The sequence below is a fragment of the Sardina pilchardus genome, chromosome 13, assembly GCF_963854185.1.
Source record: "Sardina pilchardus chromosome 13, fSarPil1.1, whole genome shotgun sequence".
NCBI lineage: Eukaryota > Metazoa > Chordata > Actinopteri > Clupeiformes > Clupeidae > Sardina > Sardina pilchardus.
In genome coordinates this window covers 28,763,216-28,789,633 of record NC_085006.1, presented here as the reverse complement: position 1 = coordinate 28,789,633, position 26,418 = coordinate 28,763,216, and the positions used below count along the sequence as shown (strand labels likewise).

The 26,418-nt window shown below is 43.2% G+C and overlaps 2 protein-coding genes across 3 annotated transcripts; both read right to left on the bottom strand.

The window, feature by feature from the left end:
* Positions 1–466: 466 nt before the first annotated feature.
* On the bottom strand, positions 467–16,225 carry zgc:101731 (SNARE_SNAP25N and SNARE_SNAP23C domain-containing protein). 2 transcript variants are annotated; one of them, XM_062551747.1, is made up of 8 exons: positions 16,092–16,225; positions 10,174–10,260; positions 8,620–8,661; positions 7,275–7,323; positions 4,928–5,039; positions 3,890–4,027; positions 2,345–2,489; positions 467–1,962 (listed from the first exon to the last, which is right to left on the bottom strand). In XM_062551747.1, the coding sequence occupies exons 2-8, from the start codon at positions 10,243–10,245 to the stop codon at positions 1,897–1,899; spliced, it is 624 nt and encodes a 207-aa protein (XP_062407731.1). In that variant the 5' UTR covers positions 10,246–10,260; positions 16,092–16,225; the 3' UTR covers positions 467–1,896. The 2 variants fall into 2 exon arrangements, with proteins under 2 accessions (XP_062407731.1, XP_062407732.1); XM_062551748.1 differs by lacking the exon at positions 8,620–8,661.
* Positions 16,226–16,880: 655 nt separating this feature from the next.
* Positions 16,881–25,647, bottom strand: capns1b (calpain, small subunit 1 b). The gene is made up of 11 exons (XM_062551745.1): positions 25,495–25,647; positions 24,833–24,929; positions 24,527–24,563; positions 24,165–24,257; positions 21,485–21,542; positions 21,182–21,246; positions 19,248–19,316; positions 19,017–19,095; positions 18,130–18,246; positions 17,888–17,946; positions 16,881–17,230 (listed from the first exon to the last, which is right to left on the bottom strand). Exons 2-11 carry the CDS (start codon positions 24,877–24,879, stop codon positions 17,204–17,206), a joined length of 651 nt encoding a protein of 216 aa, XP_062407729.1. The 5' UTR covers positions 24,880–24,929; positions 25,495–25,647; the 3' UTR covers positions 16,881–17,203.
* Between the last annotated feature and the right edge of the window lie 771 nt (positions 25,648–26,418).

The window sequence follows — 26,418 nt, the reverse complement described above, 5'->3', positions numbered from 1 at the left end:
TGAAGGGCATTTTCATTCACTTTTATTCCTACTGAACGTGTTGCCCAACAACTCTTGATTTGTGTAGCCTACTGTATGTTATACAGTTGTTGCTATTGCAGTCTATTGTAGGCCTACAGTACTATTGTACAAGATTGTGTGGGCTCTTTTGTAGACTTTCAATCTTGTTCAATATTTTTTTCATTGTCAACACAGAATTTATTCAGTTAGAAAAAAAACCAAACATCTGTGCTTAATTTAAAATGGATATAGCCTAGTAAGTTCAATGCAGTAGGCCTACCCTACATATTGTATTCAATACACAATGCATAAGTAATTATTTTTGTAGGAATGGAATTACTTTTTCTGTTGTTTAAGGGAAGGAAAAAATAAATGAAGGATGACATTTCATATTTCAACAGAAAATTACTTGCACACAAATAGAATTTATTTTATTGCAGATCATATCAAAAACATTCGCAAATGAAAAGGAAATATAAATATAAATTAAATAAAACTTGCTAACAGGCAAAATAGGCTTCTTAAAAAGAGAGAGAGAGAAAAATAAAATAAAAATGAAAGTGTACACGAGCACCCTGTGGCCACATTTAGACCTGATTTAATTACGCAAAACCAAACCAAACCAATGCAGTAGTCACTCACCAGATACAATGAGGAAGTACCATCATGTGAGTGATGGTACCAGAGATGAGCTACTGGATCACTCCTCCAATTTACTGTGTACTGACAATTTTTACACTTAGCTATCAAGTGTATTTACACGTACAGGAAATGTAGTGAAAACAAATATGAGCACCTGGAACGTCAGCGTTTAAGACTATACGACTAAGCTATATAAATGTGTGTGCAAATCAAAACATGTATTTCCTCTGACAGGTGACATAAACAGTAGCCTGATGGCCTCCTTACACCAAACAACTTTGACAAGATTTGGGAAAGATTCTTGAAAGATTGTAGTCTTTTGAATAAAGCTTGAATAGGGGGGGCAATTGTCTCAAAAGACTCTAATCTTTCAACAATCTTTCCCAAATCTTGTCAAAGTTCATTTACATATTCATCTTAATCAATATCGTCTGTCGTCTTTGTAAAGGCGTGAGAGCCAGGCTGCAAGTAAACCTAGTTCACTGCATTCACTGTTCCATCCAAGCACAAACTGAACTAAGACTTCATCTTGCCACCGCCAAGCAATGGGAGCCTTGTACTTGTGTGGCCTCAATGAAAACCACAGCTCTGCAATGTGAACACACTTCTTAGGAATCAGTCTTCATCACGCAATGAAACACAGAAGCACATGTGACAGACAGAAAGGGAGGGATTGTCAAGAGGGATGCTGAAACCAGCTGTTAGTTTGGTATGATGTCACTGTCATGTTCCATATCTAGAATACAGTATAACACAGCAGCACAAATATGGCAGCTCTGTGGCTACCGAGGAGCAATTCTGTTGATTGGATTTACTTGAAAGGGCACAGGATAGCTTCTTTAGACTGAACAAGGGCAGAGGGAAAAGAGAACACAGCACATTTCACACAACCAGAGGTTCCATTTTGAAGACAGTATGGCTGATGCAGTTCCCGTTCTCACCAGCAGATGGCAGTATTGAAGGTTGAGCATTACTGCTCAACAAAAGCTTCACCAAGGCCAATATACTGTATGAACTGTGTTTTTTGTAACATTCATTACTTCAGTAGGCACAATATAAAAAATATATAAACAAAACAAATGAGATCCTATGCCATATTGCATAGAAAACAACAACAACAACAATATAAGGATGACTATCCAAACAGACAGCCTTCATCAACCACAAAGTATAAGTGTTGCGGGGGGTGGGCTCACATGACAAAGGATGTTGATAGTACAGTGTTTTCACAGAAACACCAGTCTTTTAGTCCGGTCACTTCTTAATGAGCTTGTGTGCTCTCTGATTGGCTTCACTAATGCGTGATTCATTGACATCAGCCTGCAAAACAGACAAAAGTGGTTAATAATCTTTAGAACCTTGCGATCTCTTGTGAAACACTACAGTTGGGCAGACTGTTCCTGCACTATGACTACTATAACACATGATCAACCTCTTTACTAATAAAGATTAGTTTCTGTTTTATGTTAACATAAACATGGGCCTTCCCCCGTTTGCAGTTTTAGAACTGTTATTGTTCCAAATTAGGGCTGAAGTCCCTAGACTCAACACAATTGTGTGGTAGGAGTATGTTTTAGTTGACCAGCTCGATAGAGTAGACTCTTGTGTAGCCTGATTAGCCAGTGGAGTAGACTATTCTAGAATGACCCAGTGGACTATTCCAGAATGAGCCAGTGGAGTAGACTATTCTAGAATATCCCACCTTCTCCTGGATGCGCTGTATCTGGACATTCTGTGTGTCGATCTCATTGCCCATGTCTATAGCCATGCTCCGCAGGTTGCCAAGGATACTGCCCACCTGGGCCAGGTTCTCCTCCATCTCGTCCTCTCGAGCATCGTTAGTCACTCTGGAGACAGCCACATACAAACACACACACACACACACACACACACACACACACGCAAACACCCCCACAAATCAGTCATATATGTCACACATGATTGTACACTGAACAGCGCAATGCAAACTCTTGCACTGAAGATGATATTGAAGAATGAAATATATTCGCACGGCTCTATTTTCTAAACGCCATCATGTGAAGTTGAGATGAAGTTGGACCACTCCTCCCATCTGCTCACTATAATTTCTTTAACCAGCATGCAATTGTCCGTTCCTTCCGCACCATTAAAACCTGTCTGGCTGGCTCTCCTGTCTGGCGAACCTGCCTTCCTCTGGATGAGACCGGTCCGCTCCACGCGTGTGTTCCTGCTCCTGTCTCTAAACAGCCCACCTACTGGCATCACGGGAGCACGGGGCTCCATGGCTACCTTAAAGCTACAATTAACGGCTCACGGCTCATTACTCCGACCCTGACGCCAGCGCTCTAAATGCGTCCGCCAGAGCCGGCGTGCGGCGTGCTCTTGAGCGGTGGACGCGCGCACACACACACACACACACACACACACACACACACACACACTCCTGCGTGGTTCTGACTGTTCCTGAGGGGCAGATTTTAGTGGGGGGCAGTTATTAGCTGGTGGGGTAATAACGGCGCGCTCTTCTGTCGTGCTGGTAATGAGCATGTGCACTGGAACTTTCTTTATGAACCACACGGGGAAGTGACGCTGACGAGGCAAAGAGAGCTTTGAGAGTTGAACTCAGTGTTATCCAGTCAGTTTAACTCAGTTAAACAGTGTCACCCAGCTACTTTGTGATGAAAGGCACAGCTCGTCCTTACAGCATTTCTCTGTCTCTTCGATGCATTTTTTTTTAGACAAACATCGAAATTCTGCAAACTTTTTGTGTCATCTAGCCACTTGTGCACACCATACAAGCAATTTCTGTTAGCAGTGACATATTGACTGGCATACATATTTGGCTTTGAGACATAAACTAAGCATTCTGATCAAGTTACATGCTTTGTAAGTAATCCACTCTCTGCTGAAGTACTTACAGTAATGGACTGCACTAACGTTACTGTAATGAAGCAGCAGAGGAGGAGACGCAGCAAACGCACATCTTTCCTTCAGCCAGATTCAACTTTATTTGTTGTTGCAGTCTGTTTAACATGAATCTGTGCCATTTGTTGATACTGTTGATACTATTGTGTGTGTGTGTGTGTGTGTGTGTGTGTGTGTGTGTGTGTGCCCTTGTGTGTAAAGTAGTCCTATACCCACGCTACCTAAATGTGTGTGTGTGTGTGTGTGTCCTATACCCTCAGTTTAAACCCTCACGCTATCTAAACTTGTGTATGTGTGTGTGTGTGTGTGCGTCTGTGTGTGTCTGTGTGTGTGTGTGTGTTACCTGCGAATGTATCCCCCGCTCATGACCATTCTCTCCCGGTCGTCCACGACGCGAGACGAGGGCTGGCTGGAGACCACCCCGTCCTGGTTGTTGCCCCACACCTTCTTATACGCACCACTGGCCTCAAAGTCCTTCAGTCTGGGGCGACACGGCACACACACATCACACACATCTCACAAACAAACATGCTACACACACTGTTTATCTAAATCAAACATATATTTTAGAAAATAACAACAAAATATTTTGGTAATGTTTTTCTGTTGTAATTGACATCAGTATCATTATTATAAGTCTACTGGCCGGTCTCATGTCCTGCGTATAATATTCTTGTCTTTATTTACTAATTATAGATACACCATATACACCAATTCTTCAAACATTGTCTAACTTTTTGGATCTTCTGTTATCAATCCTTCTCATACTTCTTCTGAAGCACCATTGTGGCCCTGCTGAGACCTTAGAAACATGTGAAAATTAAAACAGTACAGCTGAGGTGTACAATCATAACATACTTTTGAATCCATGCCCTGTAATATGAGATCAACTAAAACCGCATTGGACACTTTATATATGCACAAATAATGCTACTATTTGGTGGATCACACAACATAGACATACTGTAAGGGAAGTATGAGGTTAGTTTCAGGCTTGTGTTGGGCAGTGTGTGTAGCAGTGTGGACAAATGCAACCAAAACAGCAAAAGAGCAGCGATAGCATATAGGCACACAGACATGCACACATCCACATACCCACATCCATCTAAGATGCCTGACCCTCACCGAATGGGTCTGGGATAAGAGCCGGAAGAGGGCCGGATAAGGGCCGGAAGATGGCCAGAGACAGCCGAGATGAGGGACAATTAAACCTGTGTGGTGGTCCCTCTGTCTGTCTGACTGACTCTCTCTCCATCTCTCTCTCTCACTCTCTTTCTGTCTGTCTGTCTGTCTGTCTGTCTGTCTCTCTCCTTCTATCTTTCTATGTCTCTCACTCTCTCTTTCTCTGCCTCTCCCTCTCTCTCTCTCCATCTTCACATACTTCTCACAGGAGCAGAGGCCGCAGCACTTGTCCAGGTCGGTCAGGTTCTTCTCGGCCTCACGCATGTCCTGGTTGATCTGGTCCAGGCCCTCCTCGATCCGCTCCAGTTGCTCTGGACAACGGGACAAGGGAGGAGAGGGAGAGGGCGGGGGCGGGGGCAAAATGGGGTGCACAAAGGTACAGGGAGCAAGAAAGAGACAGAGAAAGTGAAAGGAAAGAGGAATAGAGAAGAATGGAAAGAGAGAGAGTGCGTAAAGAGAAGTGAGAGTACATGATGAGTGAAGAGAAAGGAGAGAAAGAGCGGTAGCCATGAGAGTATATAGAGAAAAAAGAGAGGGGGTAGCCATAAGAGTACATAGAGAAAGAAAACAATGAGAAATGAAAGAAATTGAAAGAAGGAATAGGAAGGTGCAGAGAAGTGACAGATCGAGACAAGTGCATGATGGGATATTAAAGAAAGAGAGGAATGACATGAGAGGCGTGAGAAGAGAAGAACAAGAAGGAGTGAGAGGTGAAGAAGAAAGGATGAGGGACAATGAAAGGATAGAGGAAGAGAGGGAGGCACATGGAGGGAGGGCAAAGAGAATGGAGAGATAGAGGGATATTTGGGAGAGGGCGTTGGGGTTCGGGGGGGGGGGGGGGGGGTCACAAACAAAAAAAAGGTTTTCTCACCAAAGCACACTACACAACCAAAACCAAGCAGCACACTAGCCAGCAACACTACATGACAAATGATAACAAACACACGGATCTTGACCAAGATAACACCGACGGACAACACAGCACCATAACACAAACACACGGATCTTGACCAAGATAACACCGACGCACAACACAGCACCATAACACAAACACACGGATCTTGACCAAGATAACACTGACGCACAACACAGCACCATAACACGAGTAGTGACCAGAGTGGACTGAACTTAAATACGACGACACACAACAGGTGTGAGGAGGAGGAGTGCTGTTGGTGGGAGATGGACTGCTCAGATAAACCTGATGAAAGAGCTGATTTCATCAGTGACAGTTAATGCCCTCTGATTCACACACACACACACACACACACACACACACAGAGCAGACCAACAACAATGACAACAAAAAACACAGAGTCAGCACAGTCCGCCCCTTATTATGACTCCTCCTCTGGCAACTGAAATCCAAACTGCAAAAACAAGCAAACAAAAACTGCAACATAATATACCAAATATCAAAAACAAAGTATATTTCGAGCCAAGACAGCTCCTCTGGCACGCCTCAACACACTTCTAATCACACAGGCCACCGCTAAAGCCAATCACAGCGCTCTACATGTCTGCGTAGCCTAGGGCGGGGCCAGTGAAGCGCACATGGATTGGGCCGCCGGGATGATTGGCAGGTGTGGGGACCCATGACGGTGCTGGAGGTGAGGTGGTATGGGCGGGGGCGGAGGGCGGACCTACTTAGCGCAGGGCCAGGCACACAGGCCACAGCACTTGGCCATGTCGGTGAGGTTCCTCTCGGCCTCCCGCATGTCCTGGTTAATCTGGTCCATGCCCTCATCAATACGGTCCAGTTGCTCTGCAGCCAGCAGGAGTAGGCGCACAGGGGGTGGGAGGTGAAAGGTTACAAACACACACACACACACACATTCAGACACACACACATGTAGACTTACTCAGCGCCTCAATCGACACTCGCATGTTTTTGAATGTGCATATATGGAAGCAGGGACACAAATATTTGCCAACACGCACAAACACATGACCATACAAAGTGCTCCCCTTACACCAAGTCATTAATCCAAACAAAAAATCAAAACCAATAACAAACACCTGTAGGTACGTTGTTGATAAATGGTGGCCAAATATGCTGTACGGAGCTCCAGTGTTTGCTAAAGGGTGGGGTATCACTGGCGCAACACACAGTACATTTCCACTTGTGCGATGATGAGCACACACACACACACACACACACACACACACACACACACACCGAGCGCTTTATTGTGATAACACAGGCGACCTGACAGCAGGCCCAACCCCAGAGCTAACCCCATCCACCTCTATTTGCAGAGGCAACACAATGGTTGCTATGAAAGCAGCTTTTCCTCACTACTCTGGCCAGTCCAACAGCCGCACGTCCATTTAATTTGATTCTATCTCTCCCCCATTTCCTGCCAATCATTTCTCTTTTCTTTATCAACATCTTGGACTTGCTATCCCAAAGGGCAAGGCTGTGGATGTGCTAGTAGTTATTTTTACTTTCAAATACAATTATGATGTGGGCACTGATTTCCTGCTGGAGACAGCAAGACGGATGGCAATAATTGAAAAGTCGTTTGATGTCATGTCATCAGTACCTCCTTGTTCGTCCAGCATGACCAGTGTTCTGATCCCGGCATCTTTACTCTGTGGAAATTGGAGTAGGATTAGAATCAGGCGTACCAGTACCAAAACACCAATTTTTCAGGAATATAGATACCCATAAATGTATGCTGAAATCCCCTACAATGATGACTGAATGAAGGCCTCTAGGCTTGAAAGGCTTCAAGCTCTTTGTTGCAGGACAAACGAATAAGCTCAGAGATAATTTACGGAGCTGTTTACAGTAAACGTTGATCTCAAAGGCAGAGGCCCACTGACAAGAATGTGCAACAGAGCATAATAATCCAAGCAAAAACACAAAATGGCTGAACAACCGTTGGAGTTATACTGGCTTTCCTCCTCAACTCATGGCTATCATCACAGCCAAACCGCTGTAGGTGCTGTTCAGTCTACTGTTCAGTCTACTGTCTGGCCTTAGCTACAGGCTGTGCATGCGTTTAACAATAAGCATCTCTGGATGTTGAATATGTCGGTTTTCCTGCATATAACCGCATTGTGTATAAGCCACAGGACAGTGTTTTATGCAAGATAAAAGAAACAAAACCATGTTAACGCCATATTAACTGGCCCCCTGTATTAACCTCATAGCTGAAGAAATTTAGCAAAATCAATGTATAAGCCGCGGCTAATAGTCGGGAAACTACGGTATAGGCTGTGTGTGTGTTTAATAATAAACATCTCTAGATGTTCAGCATGTCTGTATGGCTTTAGTCATAGCTACAGGCTGTGCATGTGTTTAACATCACAAGCATCTCTAGGTGTTTAATAGCATGTCAGTCTACTACGCCTTAGCCATAACTACAGGATGTGGATGTATTTAACGCTTCCCATATGGAAAAGATATAGCAAGGATCTTATAATGGTTTCACTGTCATATGACAGTGAAACCATTATAAGATCCTTGCTAAATCATATATAGTCATATACTGTATATGACAGTGAAACCATTATAAGATCCTTGCTAAATCTGTGTAACCTGAGACATATAAAACATTGTAACCTGTAGGCTAAGGACTATATATATGACGTTGACACTTTCAAGAGTAAATCATACAAGTTTTGTATATAAAACACATTGCTGGCATATAAGTTTTTTCTATATCTTTTCCATATGGGTTAGCATCTGTAGGTGTTGTTCAGTAGTCTACCGTGGCCTTAGTGATGGCCACACGCTGTGCATAAGGCTGCCACTAAGCATCCCTCAGCGCTTGTTAAGCGGCTGTGCGCCCTCTCTCCTAGCGGCTGACTGAGCGTGTGTGTGATTAATTTTTCATGTGCGGATGTGATGTCCCCGTGGCCCTGAGCCCCGGCCGGCCTCACCTCCTCCAGAAGCAGCTTCATGTTGCGAGTGCTCTCCAGAGACTGCAGGACCGCAGCCAAGGAGGGGCAGACAAAAAGACAAAACCAGAACTGGTCAACAACAATCCGCAAGTGACAGAACCAGGCATGGTCAACAACAATCAACAGGTGACAAAACCAGAACTGGTCAACAACAATCAACAGGTGACAGAACCAGAACTGGTCAACAACAATCCACAGGTGACAAAACCAGATATGGTCAACATGCAGGTGACAGAACCAGAACTGGTCAACAACAATCAACAGGTGAACATGATGTATTTGCAGTATTCACAATGACAAACACACTGATAGGTCAAGACTATGGACCCTTAGTGCAAAATCGGGTCTTGAGCATTATAACTAGTGCTTTAGTGTGGACCATTATAGCTAATGCTTTTGTCTTGAGCATTATAACTAATGCTTTAGTGTGATACGTGGGTGCATTGGGTGAATACACCCATGTTTGCAGTACAGAGCTAGCTCATGGTAGGCTATTACTATAAATTGGCTAATTCAATTGTCTTAGCATTAGCATAGCAAGTGCATTTTTGCATTTCGCCTGACTGCATGCATGGTCGCATGTCCGATTCCAGGAAGACTTCCTGGTGGGAGTCAGGACAGACATTCCAAGGAGGAGGTGGACAATTCAAGTACTTACAGTGGAACCAGTTAGCACAACACAGATAGCTACTAATGGGCTTCAGAACAAGCTCTGGGACGGAAGCTATTGTGATGGCAGAGACCAGTGTGCCAGGTCTTAGAGGGTGGGACACTTGACTGTCAACACAAAGTCTGTTTGTGTGTGTGTGTGTGTCTGTGTGTGTGTGTGAGCTGTGCTGTGCTGTGTTTGAACAGGTGTCGGTGTGGTGACTGCAACCTGCCTGCCTCCCTGACTGTGATGCTTCCCCCTGTAGAGATGCATTGTGGGAGATGGCCTGCAGTAACCTTTACCTGCGGCGAGAGCGACAGGGGGCTGGGAAGAGAGGTGATGTCACCGTTGCTTAAGGAATCCCGCGTGGGTGGAGTCAGTCCCACCAGCACAGGGAACATATGCCTCTGTACATTACTAATTTATTGCACAGTATTGATAAGCACTGTGTTATCATTTACATACAGTAAGTCATATTTGCCTCATATTGATCTGTCCTCACTGGACCGAATGCCAACTGTCTTTTGGATTGTGTGTGTGTGTGTGTGTGTGTGTGTGTGTGTGTGTTATTGAGTCACAGTTAATTAAGTACTGCTCAGCATATTGAAAAGAAGGTGTAGCTATGGTGACGGTTACTAGGCATAATCTGTGCCCCCCTCTCTCGTCTTGAAATCTATCTCCTTCAGTCTCTCTCTCTCTCTCTCTCTCTCTCTCTCTCGCACCCTCTATCTCTCTCTATCCTTCAATCTCTCCCTTTCTCTCTCAGGCCCCCCAGTCTCTCCCCCTAGCTCTCTCTCAGTTTCTCATGTTATGGGTCAAGGCTGAGCTCAGTCCAGCATGAACCCTTATCGCAACACTGACCGGTACCGTGGTGGTCTCATTACCTCATCTGTCACCTGATTGGCCCGCCGCTGCAGCTCGTCCATCTCCGATCTCACGCCTGTGTCCGCGGCCATGGTGCTGGTGCTGGGCTGCAACCAATCACACACAAGTCAGAGGACGCACGTGGACATCAAGAGCGGTCACTTCAACTGCAGGCTCTTGGGTTCATTTTCTTTTATCTTATCATGACATACCAGATCAAACGATGAAAGAATGATGACTGTGATGATGATTTGTTTTCTCTGTAGGTATTTAAAAAGTTAATCCATCCATCCATCCATCCATCAGGTGTAGTGTTATAAGGAATAAGCATACAGTAGATGTATCAAATTAATGAGAGCTATTAGCCTGGGTGTTCCCATCCTGCCTTGCGCTGTGATTTCAATCACGCAGCTAAGGCAGTCTGGAAACTAACACCCACATTTTCGCCTGATGTTAGCGACCAATCACAGAACAGGGGAGAAAGCAAGACCATGATGAGCTATGCACAGACGCATTTGATAGACATACGTGGCGCCCAATGAACGGATCTGGGCATTTTTTCAAATACGAGAAAATGAGCGTCTGGTTGCCAGACCACGTCTCATTTGAGAAGTGGTAGGCGCTAGCCAGGCTAGAGAGCTATCATGTTTTAGAGCAAATCGCTTGGCAGGTTATGATGAGCTTGATGGTGCACTGAACACAGGCACTGATTGCTGCAGAGGAAAACCACGGCCTAGATCTACACTAAAGGTGGTTTCCAGCAAATGCACATCTCATTGAAGTTGTCTTTTAGCTCAGGACTTGGGTTGAGTCAAATACAGGAAACCATCCCACAGTGGTTAGGTAGCGTGAGAGTGTAAACAGAGGGTATACGGACACACACACATACAAGTTTAGATAGCGTGAGGGTTTAGACACACACACACACACACACACACACACACACACTTTTAGGTAGCGTGAGGGTTAAAACAGTGGGTATAGGACTACTTTACACACAAGGGCTGAGCTGTTTTCTAAAACAACCCGTAAATCTTCACCAGTTCCTTTACAGTAAAAAACATTTCAGAACTTATGCGGAACCTACACCTATGCTAGTCTACCAGATCAGCAGTACGTCCCAATCAGTGACATGTTTCCTCATACTCTCTCTCTCTCTCTTCCAGGCTTGTAATGTACTGGTGAAATCAACAGTAGTGAGGTGAGGTGCTGAGGCTACTCCAATAGAGCTGAATAAATAGCTAAATAAACCCACGCTATCATAGCCCAGTTCAAAGCTCAAGTGGGCTTCACGGGCACCCTTTTGTTGCTGATGTGCTCAGAGAGGCTCGGGTCAGCCGGCACACGGAGCAGCCTGGCCCTCGCCACTCTATTATGTCCCATTACCTCCTCCAGGACGGCTACGTTACAGTAATGAGCGCGTAATCAGCATCGCTAATTCAGACGGCCGACCCGCACGCCCGCCCACCCACGCACCCCTCACTGTGATGCTGGCGCCACCTCCACACTCAGACCCTCCACATGAGAGAGAGAGAGAGAAAGTGACAGAGAGAGGGAGAGAGAGAGACAGAGAGAGTGATAGAGAGAGAGGAAGAGAGAGGAAGAGAGAGGGAGAGAGAAACAGAGAGAGGGAGAGAAAGCGGAAGGAGACACAGCCACTCTGTTAAAGGGGATAAGTACTTTATAATTACACAGCAATCACTGAGCGCTTTACCCTTAGAGAGAGAGGGAGGGTGAGAGGCGGAAAGAGGAGAGAGAGAGACAGAGAAAGAGAGAGAGGCAGAGAGACAAAAAGAGGAGAGAGAAACAAACAGAACAAAAGAGAGGAGAGGGATGATGTTAAGGACTCCTAGCCTGCTAATCTGTGGAGCACAGTTCAGGAGCCAGATGCAAAAAAAGCATCCTTATTCCTCAGGAAATCCTTTACAAAGGAAACGTGTGCATGGACTACAACCAACCCCCTACTCATGACCATCTCATGGACATTGAGACCAAAATATTCCTGACCCTAGGATAAATATAGCGCTTTTCTGCTCATCGGAGCACTCAAAGAGCTTCCCAAATGGATGTCTCCTATTGGTCATTCCCGATACGATACAGGCTCCCACGCAAGGCAGCCGACGTGCACGCCGGGAGCAGAGTGAGCATCTGTGACACTTGGTCTTAGTTTGGACAGGAGGAACTGGGATCTCAATCCCATTAACCTCTGGTTGCAGAACGACACTTCTACCGCCGTCACATGTACAGAACACATTTATAAAGTCACAGTCCATAAGGAAGCGTGCATGTAATGTTCACTTTGTTTTATATTCACAATAAGTAAGTAATGTATATTCAACAGTAGATAAGTACAGTCTCCAGATAACTCCGGTCTCAGTTCACTACACCCCTTTGATGACATCAAGCATCAACCTTTGATGACATCAAGCATCAACAAGCATCAACCTTAACAATAATCTATTATCAATTTCATTTCATCTGATAAATTCAGACATCAACCAGGTGTCACGCACAGCCCACCATGTGACTGAACCTACCTGTGCTTCTTGAGCACACAGTGTTGTGTCAGACGCTCTGTCACATCTAACACGCATGACAAAGACAGCTACAGTATGGAAACGGCTAGTGTGTGGCAGGCAAGCACCTGATCTTTAATCATCACGCCATGAGCTGGTCCGTCCTAATGGCCAATTACCAGTCCAGCTTTAGGAGAACCATCAGACAGCAACCGACCAGGGGGCAGTTGTCAACATAAAGATATGCTTGCATGTCTACGGGGCAGTTGTCAACATAAAGATATGCTTGCATGTCTACGGGGCAGTTGGCAACATAAAGATATGCTTGCATGTCTACGGGGCAGTTGTCAACATAAAGATATGCTTGCATGTCTACGGGGCAGTTGTCAACATAAAGATATGCTTGTCTACGGGGCAGTTGTCATCATGAAGATATGCTTGACTACGGGGCAGTTGTCAACATAAAGATATGCTTGAGTATGGGCAGTTGTCAACATAAAGATATGTGTGTGGGGGGGGGGGGGGTGAGAACACTGATCTATATAGAACATAAAGATGCTCTTTTTTTTTTTTTAGATTTTTTTTGGGGGGGCTTTTTATGCCTTTAATTGGACAGGACAGTAGAGAGTATGACAGGAAACGAGCAGGAGAGAGAGTAGGGGTGGGATCCGGAAAGGACCACGGGGCGGGAATCGAACCCGGGTCACCGGCGTGCGGTGTAGGTGCCCCTGCCAGTCGCGCCACGGCTGGGGCATAAAGATGTTCTTTATTAGTGGGTGAGGGGAGAGGAAGGTGTTTCCATGTAGGTATCCTGTGTGGGGTGTTGAGCTCTGGATATTGACATGAGCTTCTGATGTTCAATCTGTGTTGAGGCAGAGCAGCTGGATCTGTGTTATGCACGCAAAAGATGTGGAAAGACTTTTAATTTGGCACGTGGGTCGGGTGTCTGGACAACTATTCACTTGCACACACTGCTACTGCATGTTCTTGTGCACATATGCATGTGCACACATCTATAATTACAAACACACACACACACACACACACACACACACACACACACAGTATGTGCACACATCCAACACAACCAACACACACATGCATGTACACATGCAACAGACAGACAGACAGACACACACACACACACCCCTAGTTTCCAAAGTCAGACAGCAGTGAGAGGCACCAGAGACTCTGCTCTTCTCCCTCTGAGGCCAAATCCCACCTAGAGTAACACTACTGATGGCCCTCTCCCCTAGGATGGGCTGAGCCAAAGCACACACACACACACACACACACACACACACACACACACACAGACACAGGCACACACAAACATGCAGGCACGCACGCACACACATTTTGTGCATGCATGCATACAATACTGTCTCACTCTCTCACACACATATACACAAACATATGTGCATATACACTACACTATGTCTCTCTCACAAAACACACACACACACACACACACACACACACACACACACACACACACACCAACACAGCACAGCACAGCACATCACACTGCATTACCACAGCAGATGAGCAGGTAATTAATATTTCCAACGACTAAATCACATCCCAGTCAACCAGACAAAGAAATGATCATTAGGATGATCAGACCCAGTGTTTTCCCCCCCATTATCACCAATCGGTGGTGGGAGAGTCCGGAGGATATGGAGATATATGGCACAAAGCTGGTCCAGGCAGACACTAAGAGGGCAAGGCAGCGGTAATGTGATAACTTAGATATATTCTACAGATGTGGCACAGGGGCACAGGGGCACAGACAAGGACTGTGAGTGTGTGTCTTTGTATGTGTGTGCAATAGGCCTACACATGATGTGTATGCCTTTACTGCAACCTCTGTCAGACAGAGATTGTGAAGTAACTTTCTCTAGCAGGATGCTTGCTCAAGTCTTGAAAGTCTTAAAAGGTATGGAATTTTAAAGTGCCTTTTTCCAGACCTTGAAAAGTTTGGAATTTTGTAGAAAAGTCTTGGAAAAGTCTTGAAGTGTAGCTCATGAAGAACTGATGCACTCAGACTGAACATGACTGATATACCCTCCACAATTTTGCGACTTTTGCGATTTCATTTTTTTCCATTTGCAATCAAAATCCATAATTTCACGGCAGTGTTTTCTAAAACATTACAAGGATTTCTGCAATGTTTTTCATTTTAAACCTCATCTAGGATGATCTCTAAATATCAGTCTCTCAAGTCTGTTCAAGATTCAAGATTGTCTTCATAAATTCAACTCAATTCAATTCAGTGATAGGAAGAAACCTTGGTTAGTGATAGGAAGAAACCTTGGTACAAAACTACAAAATGTCGAGGTCTTGGAGAAAAAATTATACGTTTGGAAAAAGGTTGGAAAAAGTCTGGAATTTTTAGTTGACAAAAGAGCAAGCACCCTGTCTAGCTTGTTTTCCATTTTTTAAAAAAGGTAATTCGCCTGAAAATCTTATGGAAAAAGAAGTTTGACAAGTGTTTGTGCAATTAGTCATACTGTATTCCTGACTATCCAAGAGTGTTTGATAAAATCGTGGTCATGTTGGCATGTTTGGCACAGGCAAGCCAAAAATCATTCAGAGAAACACTTGTCTAATACTGAAGATATGACAGTAAAAAGGTCTTTGGGACAGCATTTATAGTAGACAGTAATGATCAGATCAGGAGCAGGATCATGCTTTTACAGTAATTTGGCCTGAGAAGGAGCAACTGCTCTCGATGCAGTTCTCTCAAATGTCACATGTCCCTTAATAAGGGCACACTGATATTGGCCACACTGAGATTTACTTTATAATTTATAAGACAGAGGCTGAACCCACAGTAGCCTGTTCTCTACTGGACATCCTTTATAGGGAATAACAATTAAGTTTCGCAAAATTACACAGATTGGCCTATAGGCTATTTCAGAATGCCTTCTCATTTGCAGTCAGAAAAAAACTATGCGCGCTAATCGATAAATCTATCAAAATGGCAAGTTGCTGATGCTATACAAATGTCCTATCAAATACAGAGGGGGTTTCCCCGACACATCCCTTAGTACTGGAGGTTAATTTACTGTAACACCGCGATGTGCACTGACTCACTTCAACTTCAATCAACATCAACTCTGATGTAGCTGTTATGCCAACGCCATCAACACTTTCACTTAGAGTTATTTTCTAAACATCCGTATCATACACAGGTTGTTGTTAAAATACAGCCAAGCACATGATTCCGAAAATAGGCCTATCCACGGGAGCTTTATAGGTTTTGCTACACAGATAAGATCAGGATCAAGAATCTTTGTTGTGGTAAAGTAGCCTGCGCCTAAAAAACACTTATGTTTTTCAGTATAGCAAAAATAACGTGAATAATACTAATTCAAAGTTAAAATAACCTGGTAATTTGTTACACCAAAGCCACTTACCGTAGGCTGCACTCCAACTGAAAGGGATGATCACTGCCGTGCTGTTTTTTTTCCCGTGGAAACGTTAAACCGCGCGTCACGCTTGTATTTGCTCATTCAACTACTTGCGGCATCACCCCCGGGGCTTAACCTGCTCTGGTACCCGTTCCCTCCCAAGGAAGATAACTTCTGAGACACACCCTTTCTCACAGCTGCTCTCTCATTGGCGAATAACTCCATAAAGGACACCCAGACAGGAGAGGAAGAAATACTATTCGCAAAATAAGATGGCAATCTATTGCGTTGTCCCACCCCTAACAGCTGCAGGGTGCGCGTTGCTGAGGCAACTGGTATTACTTGCAAACGTCAGGAGCAGGGTGCTGACTTGTAGTGTAAATAAACTTTATTGACTATTCTAACTAAGCTTGCAAAAATGGAAAGATGACGCATTCAAGCATGGATGTATTAAATCGAATATTAAAGTGTCTTCAGTGGCTAGGCCTACACAGTACAGGCCACGATAAAAAAAAAAAAGTCATAGCCTAAATCTTGAATTTTAATCAGTGCTTTGTGTACAGATCACTTCTCCACAATTAAGTTTACGGAGCATACATTTAGACCAAGCATCATTTTTTAAACAACCCATAGATGGTCTTCACCTGAAATCTAGGTTATAGGTGGATAGCCTACATGGATACTTTATTAGGATCAGAAAGTTGGAACATATCTATGCCTATGCTGAGCAGAGGAAAAGAAGACATACCACAGATTCAAACCTGTGGCCAAATGAAGAAAATACAAACCAACAACTTTTATGTTTGGATGGGCACTCCTTTTCGTTTAATAGGCAAGAGGAAATATACAAAAAAAGGGGTCCAAACAATGGAATGTTGACAGCATTTATATGCTGAGGTTCTACTTTGGTTTGAAGCAAAGCTGCCATCTACTGTTTAAACATGGTCCCTGCAAGCCATTGCCAGTATTACGGTGATGTATATTTGCCTGCACAATAGGCTACAACAAAAGGGTGACAAAATACAAAAGAGATGGTGAAGAAACTGCAGCAAACAGCTTTGTTTCACTGAGAAGCTTCGGAGAGAATGCTGGGATGTCTGAGTCAGCCAGTGGAATGTTTAAGAGTACATCGTCAACTGCAACCACTGTGGAGAAAAGAGAGAATACAGAAGATTACACAGAGCCTTAATAATAATAATAACAATAATAATAATAATAATAATAATAATAATAATAATAATAATAATAATACATTTTATTTGTATTGCACTTTATATTTTAGCGATCTCAAAGTGCTGGAATTCAAATGGGGTCCCCTGAGATACTGGGTATATTACAATTGTCCAGTACATTACATAAAAATATACATACCGGTACATTAATAAAAAATACTGAAAACCCAATGTAATCGGATCCTTCATTACAATCTGGCTACATAAAAATAAACGTTGACAGCCCGCATGAGATGTTTGATCAGCGTAATCATGCTTCATCCATGTCCCAAACAATGTAGCTAAACAACCATACGTGCACAGAGGTGCCACTTTCATTTGACATTTGGGGAACATCAAAGTCCCACTCTCGACTGAGTGGTACAACAGAGATGTTATGAATGATAAGGTCACCAATATTTTGTCACATCAAAATAGGATCACCAGCCAAAAAAGGTTGGGAACCCTTGCCTTAACGAACACTAATTAATGTGCTATATTCAGAGAGGAGGCGGATCTGGCGCGCCTCAGGCCCTGATCAGGGCTACAGTTGTCTGCTGTGTGATAAAGTGTTAATGTCTTTGGCTTTACCTCCTGAATGTCGACCTTAATGGAGCCATTGTTGTCCTTGTCGAGTGTCTTAAACGCACCTAAAACACACACAAAACAAGATAAATCAGTTTGAGTCATTCAGCACCACACAGTAAAGTGTTATTAATGACAGATAAGGGAAGGACAACTGACTGAAAAAGATGTAGAATAAGAAATGAAAAGAATGAGAGAGGTAGAGAGAGGTGGTGGGGGCACGTGAAGGTCTTGTGAAGGTCACTCACAGCACATGGCGTTAAGCCGGACCAGGCAGCCGATGTAGTTATCGAAGTCCATGTTGCCGTTCTCATCGCTGTATCTGCGAATGATCATCTGGAAGAGCTGGTCGTTCAGGGGAAAGCCTGCAGAGACGAAACAAAGAGAACACTGAACATGGGAACCACAAAGTGCCCTAGAATAAAGTGGAATGAACCAAAGATTCTAGAGCAGCGTGTAGCACTCTATGATCTTTGGAATGAATGTTCTATAATTCTAGATTCCACTGCATAAAAACCACTGAGAGGCATCACTGAATGCCGTGATGCAAATCTACAGAGGTGGAGTGATGATGGGGGGGGGGGGGTGTGAGAATCTCATGAGAGCTTTGAGAATGTTTCCCCTTCCTGTTTGATCATTGTTTCTTTTGCATGCTTAGAAAAACAAATCTCTTCAACACTCTCAAAAAGGATGTGTTGGAAATAACACATTGGTGTGTTTAAGTAAGGACCAACACATTGCTTTTGTTATTGGTTACACAGTACGTGTTGATTTTAACTCATCTCTGTGTCCAGATAGGGACAACACAGTTTGTGCTGTTTCCAACACATCCATTTTTTAAGAGTAAGAGTTGAATAATCTGAAAAGAAAATGTTTTCATTGTTCTATTTTACAATAATCGAATGTTCTAATGAAATCGTTGGAAGCAGAACTATTGAAGCTAATAAACTACAGCATTCAACAACAAAAAAACCCTTACAGTATATATATATATATAATATACAGTATATATATAATAAAAGTCTAGTCAGACATGATTATGGACAAATAAGTGGTCAGTCATTTACATCCCCATCATTTTGTCTCCAAGGGTGACAGAAAAGCAACAGTAAGTTGTCATGGTAACTTAACGCACCTGCAGCTTTGAAGGCACCTGGCAGTTCATCCGCTCCTATGATTCCTGAACGATCACTGTCATACTGCTTGTAAATGGTCTGCAATAAGGGACAGCAGTCTATGTTTAACTCCAGCAATGCACAGACTCTTGACTTGCAACATGTGATTTGTGCTTCAACACTGTGATTTACATTTGAACATTTTGAGTACAGATTTTGGGTTGGATTTCACAGTTTAGAGGTGGTCTCACCTGCCATTTCTTGATGTTGTTCCAGAGGTATTTGAATTCATGAAAGCCCAGTTTGCCAGTGCTGTCACTCTGTGAGAGCTGGGTTAAGGGAACTATCTTCAAAAGCAATCACTGAAATCAAATCATTGCATACCACACATTTTGTAAAATGCTACAGTACCTATACCTATACTGTATGCAGGGACTCAGGAATAGTTGATACACCTTTGCCTGCAGACCTTAATGTGCATGTAGGGCTATAGGGGCACTAGCATATGAAAAAGGCCCAACTCAAGGAGCGGCACCAAGCAGTTGAAAATATCACCGCACGCAATTGGATTACACTACGACCAATGTTCACGGACTGATTCTGGACTTCAATGTTTTCAGTGCTGTCGTCATCTGTTTAGCTCGCCTCTGGCCCGCCTATATCAGATACACCGGTGTGATTGGGGCTGGTGGGCTCCAAGGGTAATGAGCGGCATTACTGATTGCCAAAGTGACTCACTGAGCAAATTCAAATTGTGCTCTCGGGAGAACTTTGGATTTCCATGGTAGTAAACCATTGCAATGCAGTGCCAGATAACCCAACCCAATGCCTCAGCCAGTGTGGAGTGATCAATTGTGTCAAAGGCCGCACTAAGGTCCAGACCCAGTCAGTGTTATGATGTTTTCCGGAAACCAGATTGAAACCTCTCAAAAATGCTGTTGTTATCAAGGAAGGAAACTGATTGGACACAGGCACATCAGGCACACTACCCTTGCAGAAGGAGCTGTTACAGACGGAGAGCAGGAAGGGCCCAACAGATCCCATTACCTCTAATAGGAACTTAGTTGGTACAATATTGGAAGGGTTGGAAGACTCATGAGACACAGTTTCTAAAGGTTCAGATATGGTGATTGGATCGAACTTGTTCAAAATATCTTGAATCAGGACTAATCAGGAGTAATAGAGGCTCTTCTCAGTAAAAAAAAAAAAAAAATCAGCATCACTTTCAACTGTGGCACAAGGTAGGTGTGGGTTTACCAGATAATCTACTGTTTGAATAAAAATCTCGGGTTGTTCTTATGGGCAGAAATAAGTTCTGCAAAACAGTGTGATCTTGCTTTCTTAGCCATGTTGTTGTATTGTGATAATAAATCTTTCCTTATATCATAATGTATTTGGAAACCTGACTTAAGGAGACCGCCTGCTTTGCTTTCCTGCACTCCTCTTGAAGCTATGAAGTTGTTATTCTAAGGCCCAAGACTTGATCCTAACCTTAAGAGGTGCTATTGAATTAATTGACTTGACTTAACATTTCAACATTTCTTGCTGTAAATGCTCAGTAAGTCACCACCAAGGCTACTGGCCCTTAGTGTATCGAAATCATACTGTGTAGGGCACAGTTCAATAAGATGACTATGATCAGCCAGGATTCAGTAATGGATTTAGGATTAGCAGCCAGGATTCAGTAATAAACTTAAAATCCAGAGCAGCAGATGAAATAAAACAGCTAAATAATCCAAAACAATTTTCTTACAGCATGGGCAAGATATTGAAGGGCAAACATTGATCAGAGAATTCAGCATGATGCTCCCAAATGCCACACAATAGCTGTAGTTCATGCACCTGAACTTCACTTGTTGACAGAGTTTGCACTTTGCCTGCCATTTAAATTAGGGCTCACAGTCTAATGCAAAACCGTGATGATATGGACAATGCACTGGCCATGTACTGTACTGTACAGTATGTGAGGATAAGGTATCATATGACCCAGTAGAGCTATGACTGCTATAGAAGTTAAAGAGAGTTCCTCTTAGGAGCTCAGTCTATCATTCAATACTTCTATGTGAGGATAACTAAATTGTAGAATGTGAGAACAGCGTGTTAGATGAAGACCTTAATTGGAGCTTAACTCAGATTGTTTTCAAATGTTTTCAGTTTTGTTTTTAAAATTGTGTAGGAAGGATACATCCATGACTGCCACCATACTCCTGCACGACTCGATGCTGAAGCCGTCTGTTTTCATGTCAGCATCTGCATTCAACACAAAATGAAACATTTACAACACATTTACACATACAATCACATTCATAAATAAAACATGCTTTCATCTGAACAACTGGGAGGTGTGGAACAATGCAAGCAAATAGTCGGTTAAGGAATGAATACTGAAAGCAAATGGGGCGATGGAGGAAACAGACACATACTGTATATTTTTATTTGAGGGCCTGCAGCAAGTGACAAAACATGTCTGGAGAGTCTGAGCACTCACGTTTCGTTAGGATTTTATTGAGGATGTTCATGAGCTCTTGGGGGCTGACTTCCATGTCCTGTGGGAGAATTGGGATCAAAAAAAGCCTAAGTGATGTGTCACCAAAGGGAAGAATAACTCATACATACAGAAAATTAGTCACTAAATAGCACCCATAGAATCAGAACAAACCTCATGGAAAATGTGTTGCAACGTGTAAAAATTACATTTTTATTTTTTGTAATTACTTTTTAAGTTGCATAAATGCTTATGACTGTCTTATCCGGAGCATCTCATACTTCCAGTGCCATCAACTGAAAAGTGAAACTTTTCTAAAGGATTCTAAAGGATCTTTGGTGTGACTGTGGGGGACGCTGGATGTTCTAGAATACAGATGAGAGTGGCACATGCTGTTGCATGATTCCACTACTTGCATAGATTCTTTTAGAACCTATGCCGTAGATTACCAACACTATTAGGTTGTAATTACGTTATATTTGCCACCGCTAAAGAGAGACCAAACCCCCACCTGTCTCTCTGGACTGTTTTGTGGACATTTCTTGTTCTCTAACTTGATTTGGCATTCTGTTCCACATCTATTGTCCACCTCAGTAGTTCCAGTTTGACTGAAACTTGACACCTGAGCTACCAAAAGCACACGCCTCTTACCCGCAAACACCCCTCGGCTACACACGTCCGACTGCTCTACTCCGTAGTGCTGACAGAACATACACCCCACAGCAGTGGAATGATGGAAATGCACAAAAAATAGTAGGAATCAAAACAACTGAAGCGCATCAGATACAAACATCCTCAATGAAACAACTACTCTGTGGTCCAAAGCACTTCAAAGCCTACAAAGCTTAGCCACTGCTGAAAACAGGCTCTTTCCTCACCTCACCACAACTCCAGCCAGGACAGTTTGATATATAATAGCAGCATTCAGGCTAAGACCACATCCCAGCAATTGCAACAACAAGAAACTTGACAAATCAAGTGTTCTATAGGCAACAATAGCAAATGTGTGTGTTATCGAGGCTATCTAGCTATGGTACGGTGTGTGTCTGTCTAGAGCACCCAGACCCCCGGCCTCCTGCAGACCAAACACTGCTTTTAAAAACCCTATAAAGACCCTGCAGGCTTTTAAAAGTCCCCTTTTAGTGCACTGTGGCCATTGATTGTCCATCCTCTTTCCTGGACACCAGCTGTTGGTAAAACATTATATTTAGCAGCCCATGCTTTATGTCTTTGTGTCTGGGTAGGTTGTCTTGACATAATACGAGTTCTATTCTATTCTATTCTATTCTATTCTGTTCTATTCTATATCGACGGGAATACTCAAATGAAGCAAAACACTTCCTGTCTGAGCATGTGACCCCACCCCTCAAATGCCAGCCACTCCACCACCAACAGATCTGTTAGTCATTAGCTTCAGCTATGATCACTGGCTCGGCTTCCCAACCCATACACACATCCGCACCCAGTGATGACTCACACACACACACACACACACACACACACACACACACACACACACACACACACACACACACACACACACACACACACACAGAGAAACCACCCCCAGATCCCTTTTTTTCACAACAGTGTTCATAGGGCTTTAGCAACGCCTAGCACAACAATGGCAGGAATGTAGAAATGTACAAGTGGGACGAGCCACTGCTCCCGTGCCTGTGGAGTTACCCAGACATCTGAAGAGGACGATCAAAACACACCCACACTCATCTATCAATCACCATGGAGGACAGAATAAACACTACAATAACTTGTAGTAAATCCACAGGAGCACATGAACTTGATAGTCATTACAGTGTAATATACAGTAGATGATAGGGTAGCAGGGCATAGCATTATTGCATCGTACTGTAACTCAAAAGTGGTGGTATAGTACTGTAGGACTGGTATAGTACTGTAAGAGTACTGTACTGTAGTACTAAGAGGACAGGCTGCATGTCATGTTTTGGGGTGGTGCAGCAGGCATAATGGGTCTACAGCAGGGTGGTGCAGGAATCTCATGAATGTGTCCACACAGACAGCAGACAGGCGAACTCAACCAACAAGCTCAGCCTCACACACACAATGGCAAACAATGCTGGAAGGACCACACCCCAGCAACGAATTCCCAGTTCAGAAATTGGAATATCTGGCACAGCTACCTGCACAGTCAGGAACATCCAACAGGGATTTAACATCTCCCTCTAAAGGTGGCATCCGAAGTGGAGCATAGCAACCAAAACACTTGCATGTGGTACTGTTTTCTCTAGGCCATTCTTTTATCAGACTAGGAGGGTCATTATGCCTTTGACAACTACTTCTGGCTATGTCTTGTGGTGAAAATCATGTCTGTTGTGTCTTATATGTGTATGTGATTGTTGATTGTTTATGTGTTTGTAAGGCTGCTGAAACAACAGAATTTCCCTTTGGAATGATTAAAGTATATCTATCTATCTATCTATCTATCTATCTATGTAACAGAGTGATTATGCTGATGTCGTAAATACAGTAAGGTGCATTTGGCCCGAATGAAACCTCATACAGTTTCCCAAATCTCTTCCCATGTCTCTAAATGTCTTAATGCCTAAATGTCTATTTATAAGTTGCAGTCGGCGCCTTGCAGAGTGGAGAGTGTGCATCAGTGTAGAGATGCTGGATGTGGAGCTGTGGACAGCAGAACACTCACATCTCCGGCCAGCTGATGGAACACCTTGCGGAACTGCTTCTCCTCATCATTCTCGTGCGCCTCGGCATAGACCACTGGTCTACGGGCAGGGGGCTGAAACACACAGAGGGCACACTGTAAACACCAGTCTCTCTCTCACACACACATGCACACACACACACACACACACACACACACACACACACACACACACACACACACACACACATCCGTGGCCAACATTCCTGTTGGCATTTTTTTTTACCACAGGCGTCGCACCACAGGCATCAGAGATGATAGTTTACAAACAGCCAATTGTAACCATGAAAGCAGCAGTGTCTGACAGATGCTGGAAAAGGCTTAAGACAAATTAAGCTACTTACCGGGTCTGAGGGTACAAACTGGCCAGGGTCGATGTTGCTAAAACGTTTTAAAAATGAACAACATTAGTGATTATAATGTTGATAATGTGATAACCTAATCAAACTAATCTAAGAGCAATGCACCTCCCTAACACCCCACCAACACCTGTGTTTCAGGTTATCCATACATTTAAATAGCCAAACACAACTCCCTACAACAGATTAGCCTACCTGAAAGTTAGCCATATCAAAATTCATGAAAATTCATGGAAACAGACCTATTGCTTTGTTTCAAAGTTCAGTACAGTATGTCACTGTCTGCCTTACCTCACAACATCCAGAATCCCACCGATGAGTCGTTTAGCCAAAAACATCCTGTGTTTTTGTGTGCACTGTGTGCCACTAAATGCCTTCAAATTTATGTCTGAGAAGGAAAAACATAAACAGTGACTCAGAATGCACAAAGACTGTAGTTGTTATACAGAAATAAAAGCGACCTAGCATGCATAACACTCAGACGAACAAACAACCAACACACATATGTCCACACATCATCATCACCACCATTCTATACTAGTGTATGAGATTTGTTTAAGTTTGAACGTTGTATTATGAAATACCCTGCAGGCAAATTGGCCTGGATCAGACACAGACCCTCACTCACATAGCCTAAGCCTATATCGACCATTGCAAAATTATCTCGGCTGTAGGGATAGGCTATTGCATAACAACACGAAGACTTCCACAAGAATCAGTTTCAGTTTAAGAATTAGTTTACCGACAAAACTTATTGGATGAAATAGCGAATCGGAAGTTAGCCTATTGGCTAAGTCATCAAAGTTGTCAAAACACTATCTATTTGACATAATGTCGCAGCTCTGGCAGCAGTCTTTCATCTCGAAACTAATAAGTCATACAAGTTTAAGACTTCCTGGTCAATTAACTAACAGAATTAAGCAGAGATTGAAAGTGTAAAAAGTAACACTTACGGGCACTTCGCCGGTGTAGTCGGTCAGAAGTGAGAAAGAATGTTACTGTAGGCAACCTCGAATGGGCACCAGACCAGTTTCAACGCAAGAAGTCCAACCCTTTTTCACTGCGAGGAGGATCCACACCACACCCTCGCCTCGCTAGTCGCGGAGAAACCAGTTCGATCGGTCTGATCACTGGGTCCTATCACCTGTCGAATTTTCCTGCTCATCAAGACACGCAGGCCCAGTTAGTTAACTTGTCATGCAGAATCAGACCTTAGTAAAAACGATAGAGTAAAGATTGAAAAAAACTTATGAGCTAGGCTATGTTACTTGTTTACCCAGTACAATAAGCTGTTATGTTGGATAGGCTATAGGCCTAAAATGATCATGAGCGCATAATGTCATTTTTTTGTCATCATTTAGCTTATTGATCTTTAAGAGGTTTCAGAGGTTTTTTAAGACTAGGCCTACATTAGCCTAGTTTATTTCTTAATGTGTCCGAGAGACGTTTTCATGTTCAAGTTCAAGTTTATTGTTATTTATAAATAAGAATTTATCAGTAACGAAAGAGCACAACTTTACAGAATAAATGAAATATAGGCCTAATGATTATAAACGGCATTGCTAATTAAATAACACTGAACAGTGAGTATTTACGGAAAAATCTTAATTCCGTTCCTATAGGTTTACTGTTACAGTATCGAGTTTCCAGAATTGGTCATGGTCTAGCTAGTAGTCTACAAAATAATAAATTAAATGTGCAAGATGTAGCCTAATGAACACAATATCAACAATACAAATGCTCATACGGCTGCTCATAGACCTATAGAGGTTACTAAAACTGTAAACATACAAACTCGGATATTTGAACATTTGATTAAGACTGCAAAATTGAGCTAACACAGGCACTCAGACGAGAGGCCGTGGCCTAGGCTACAA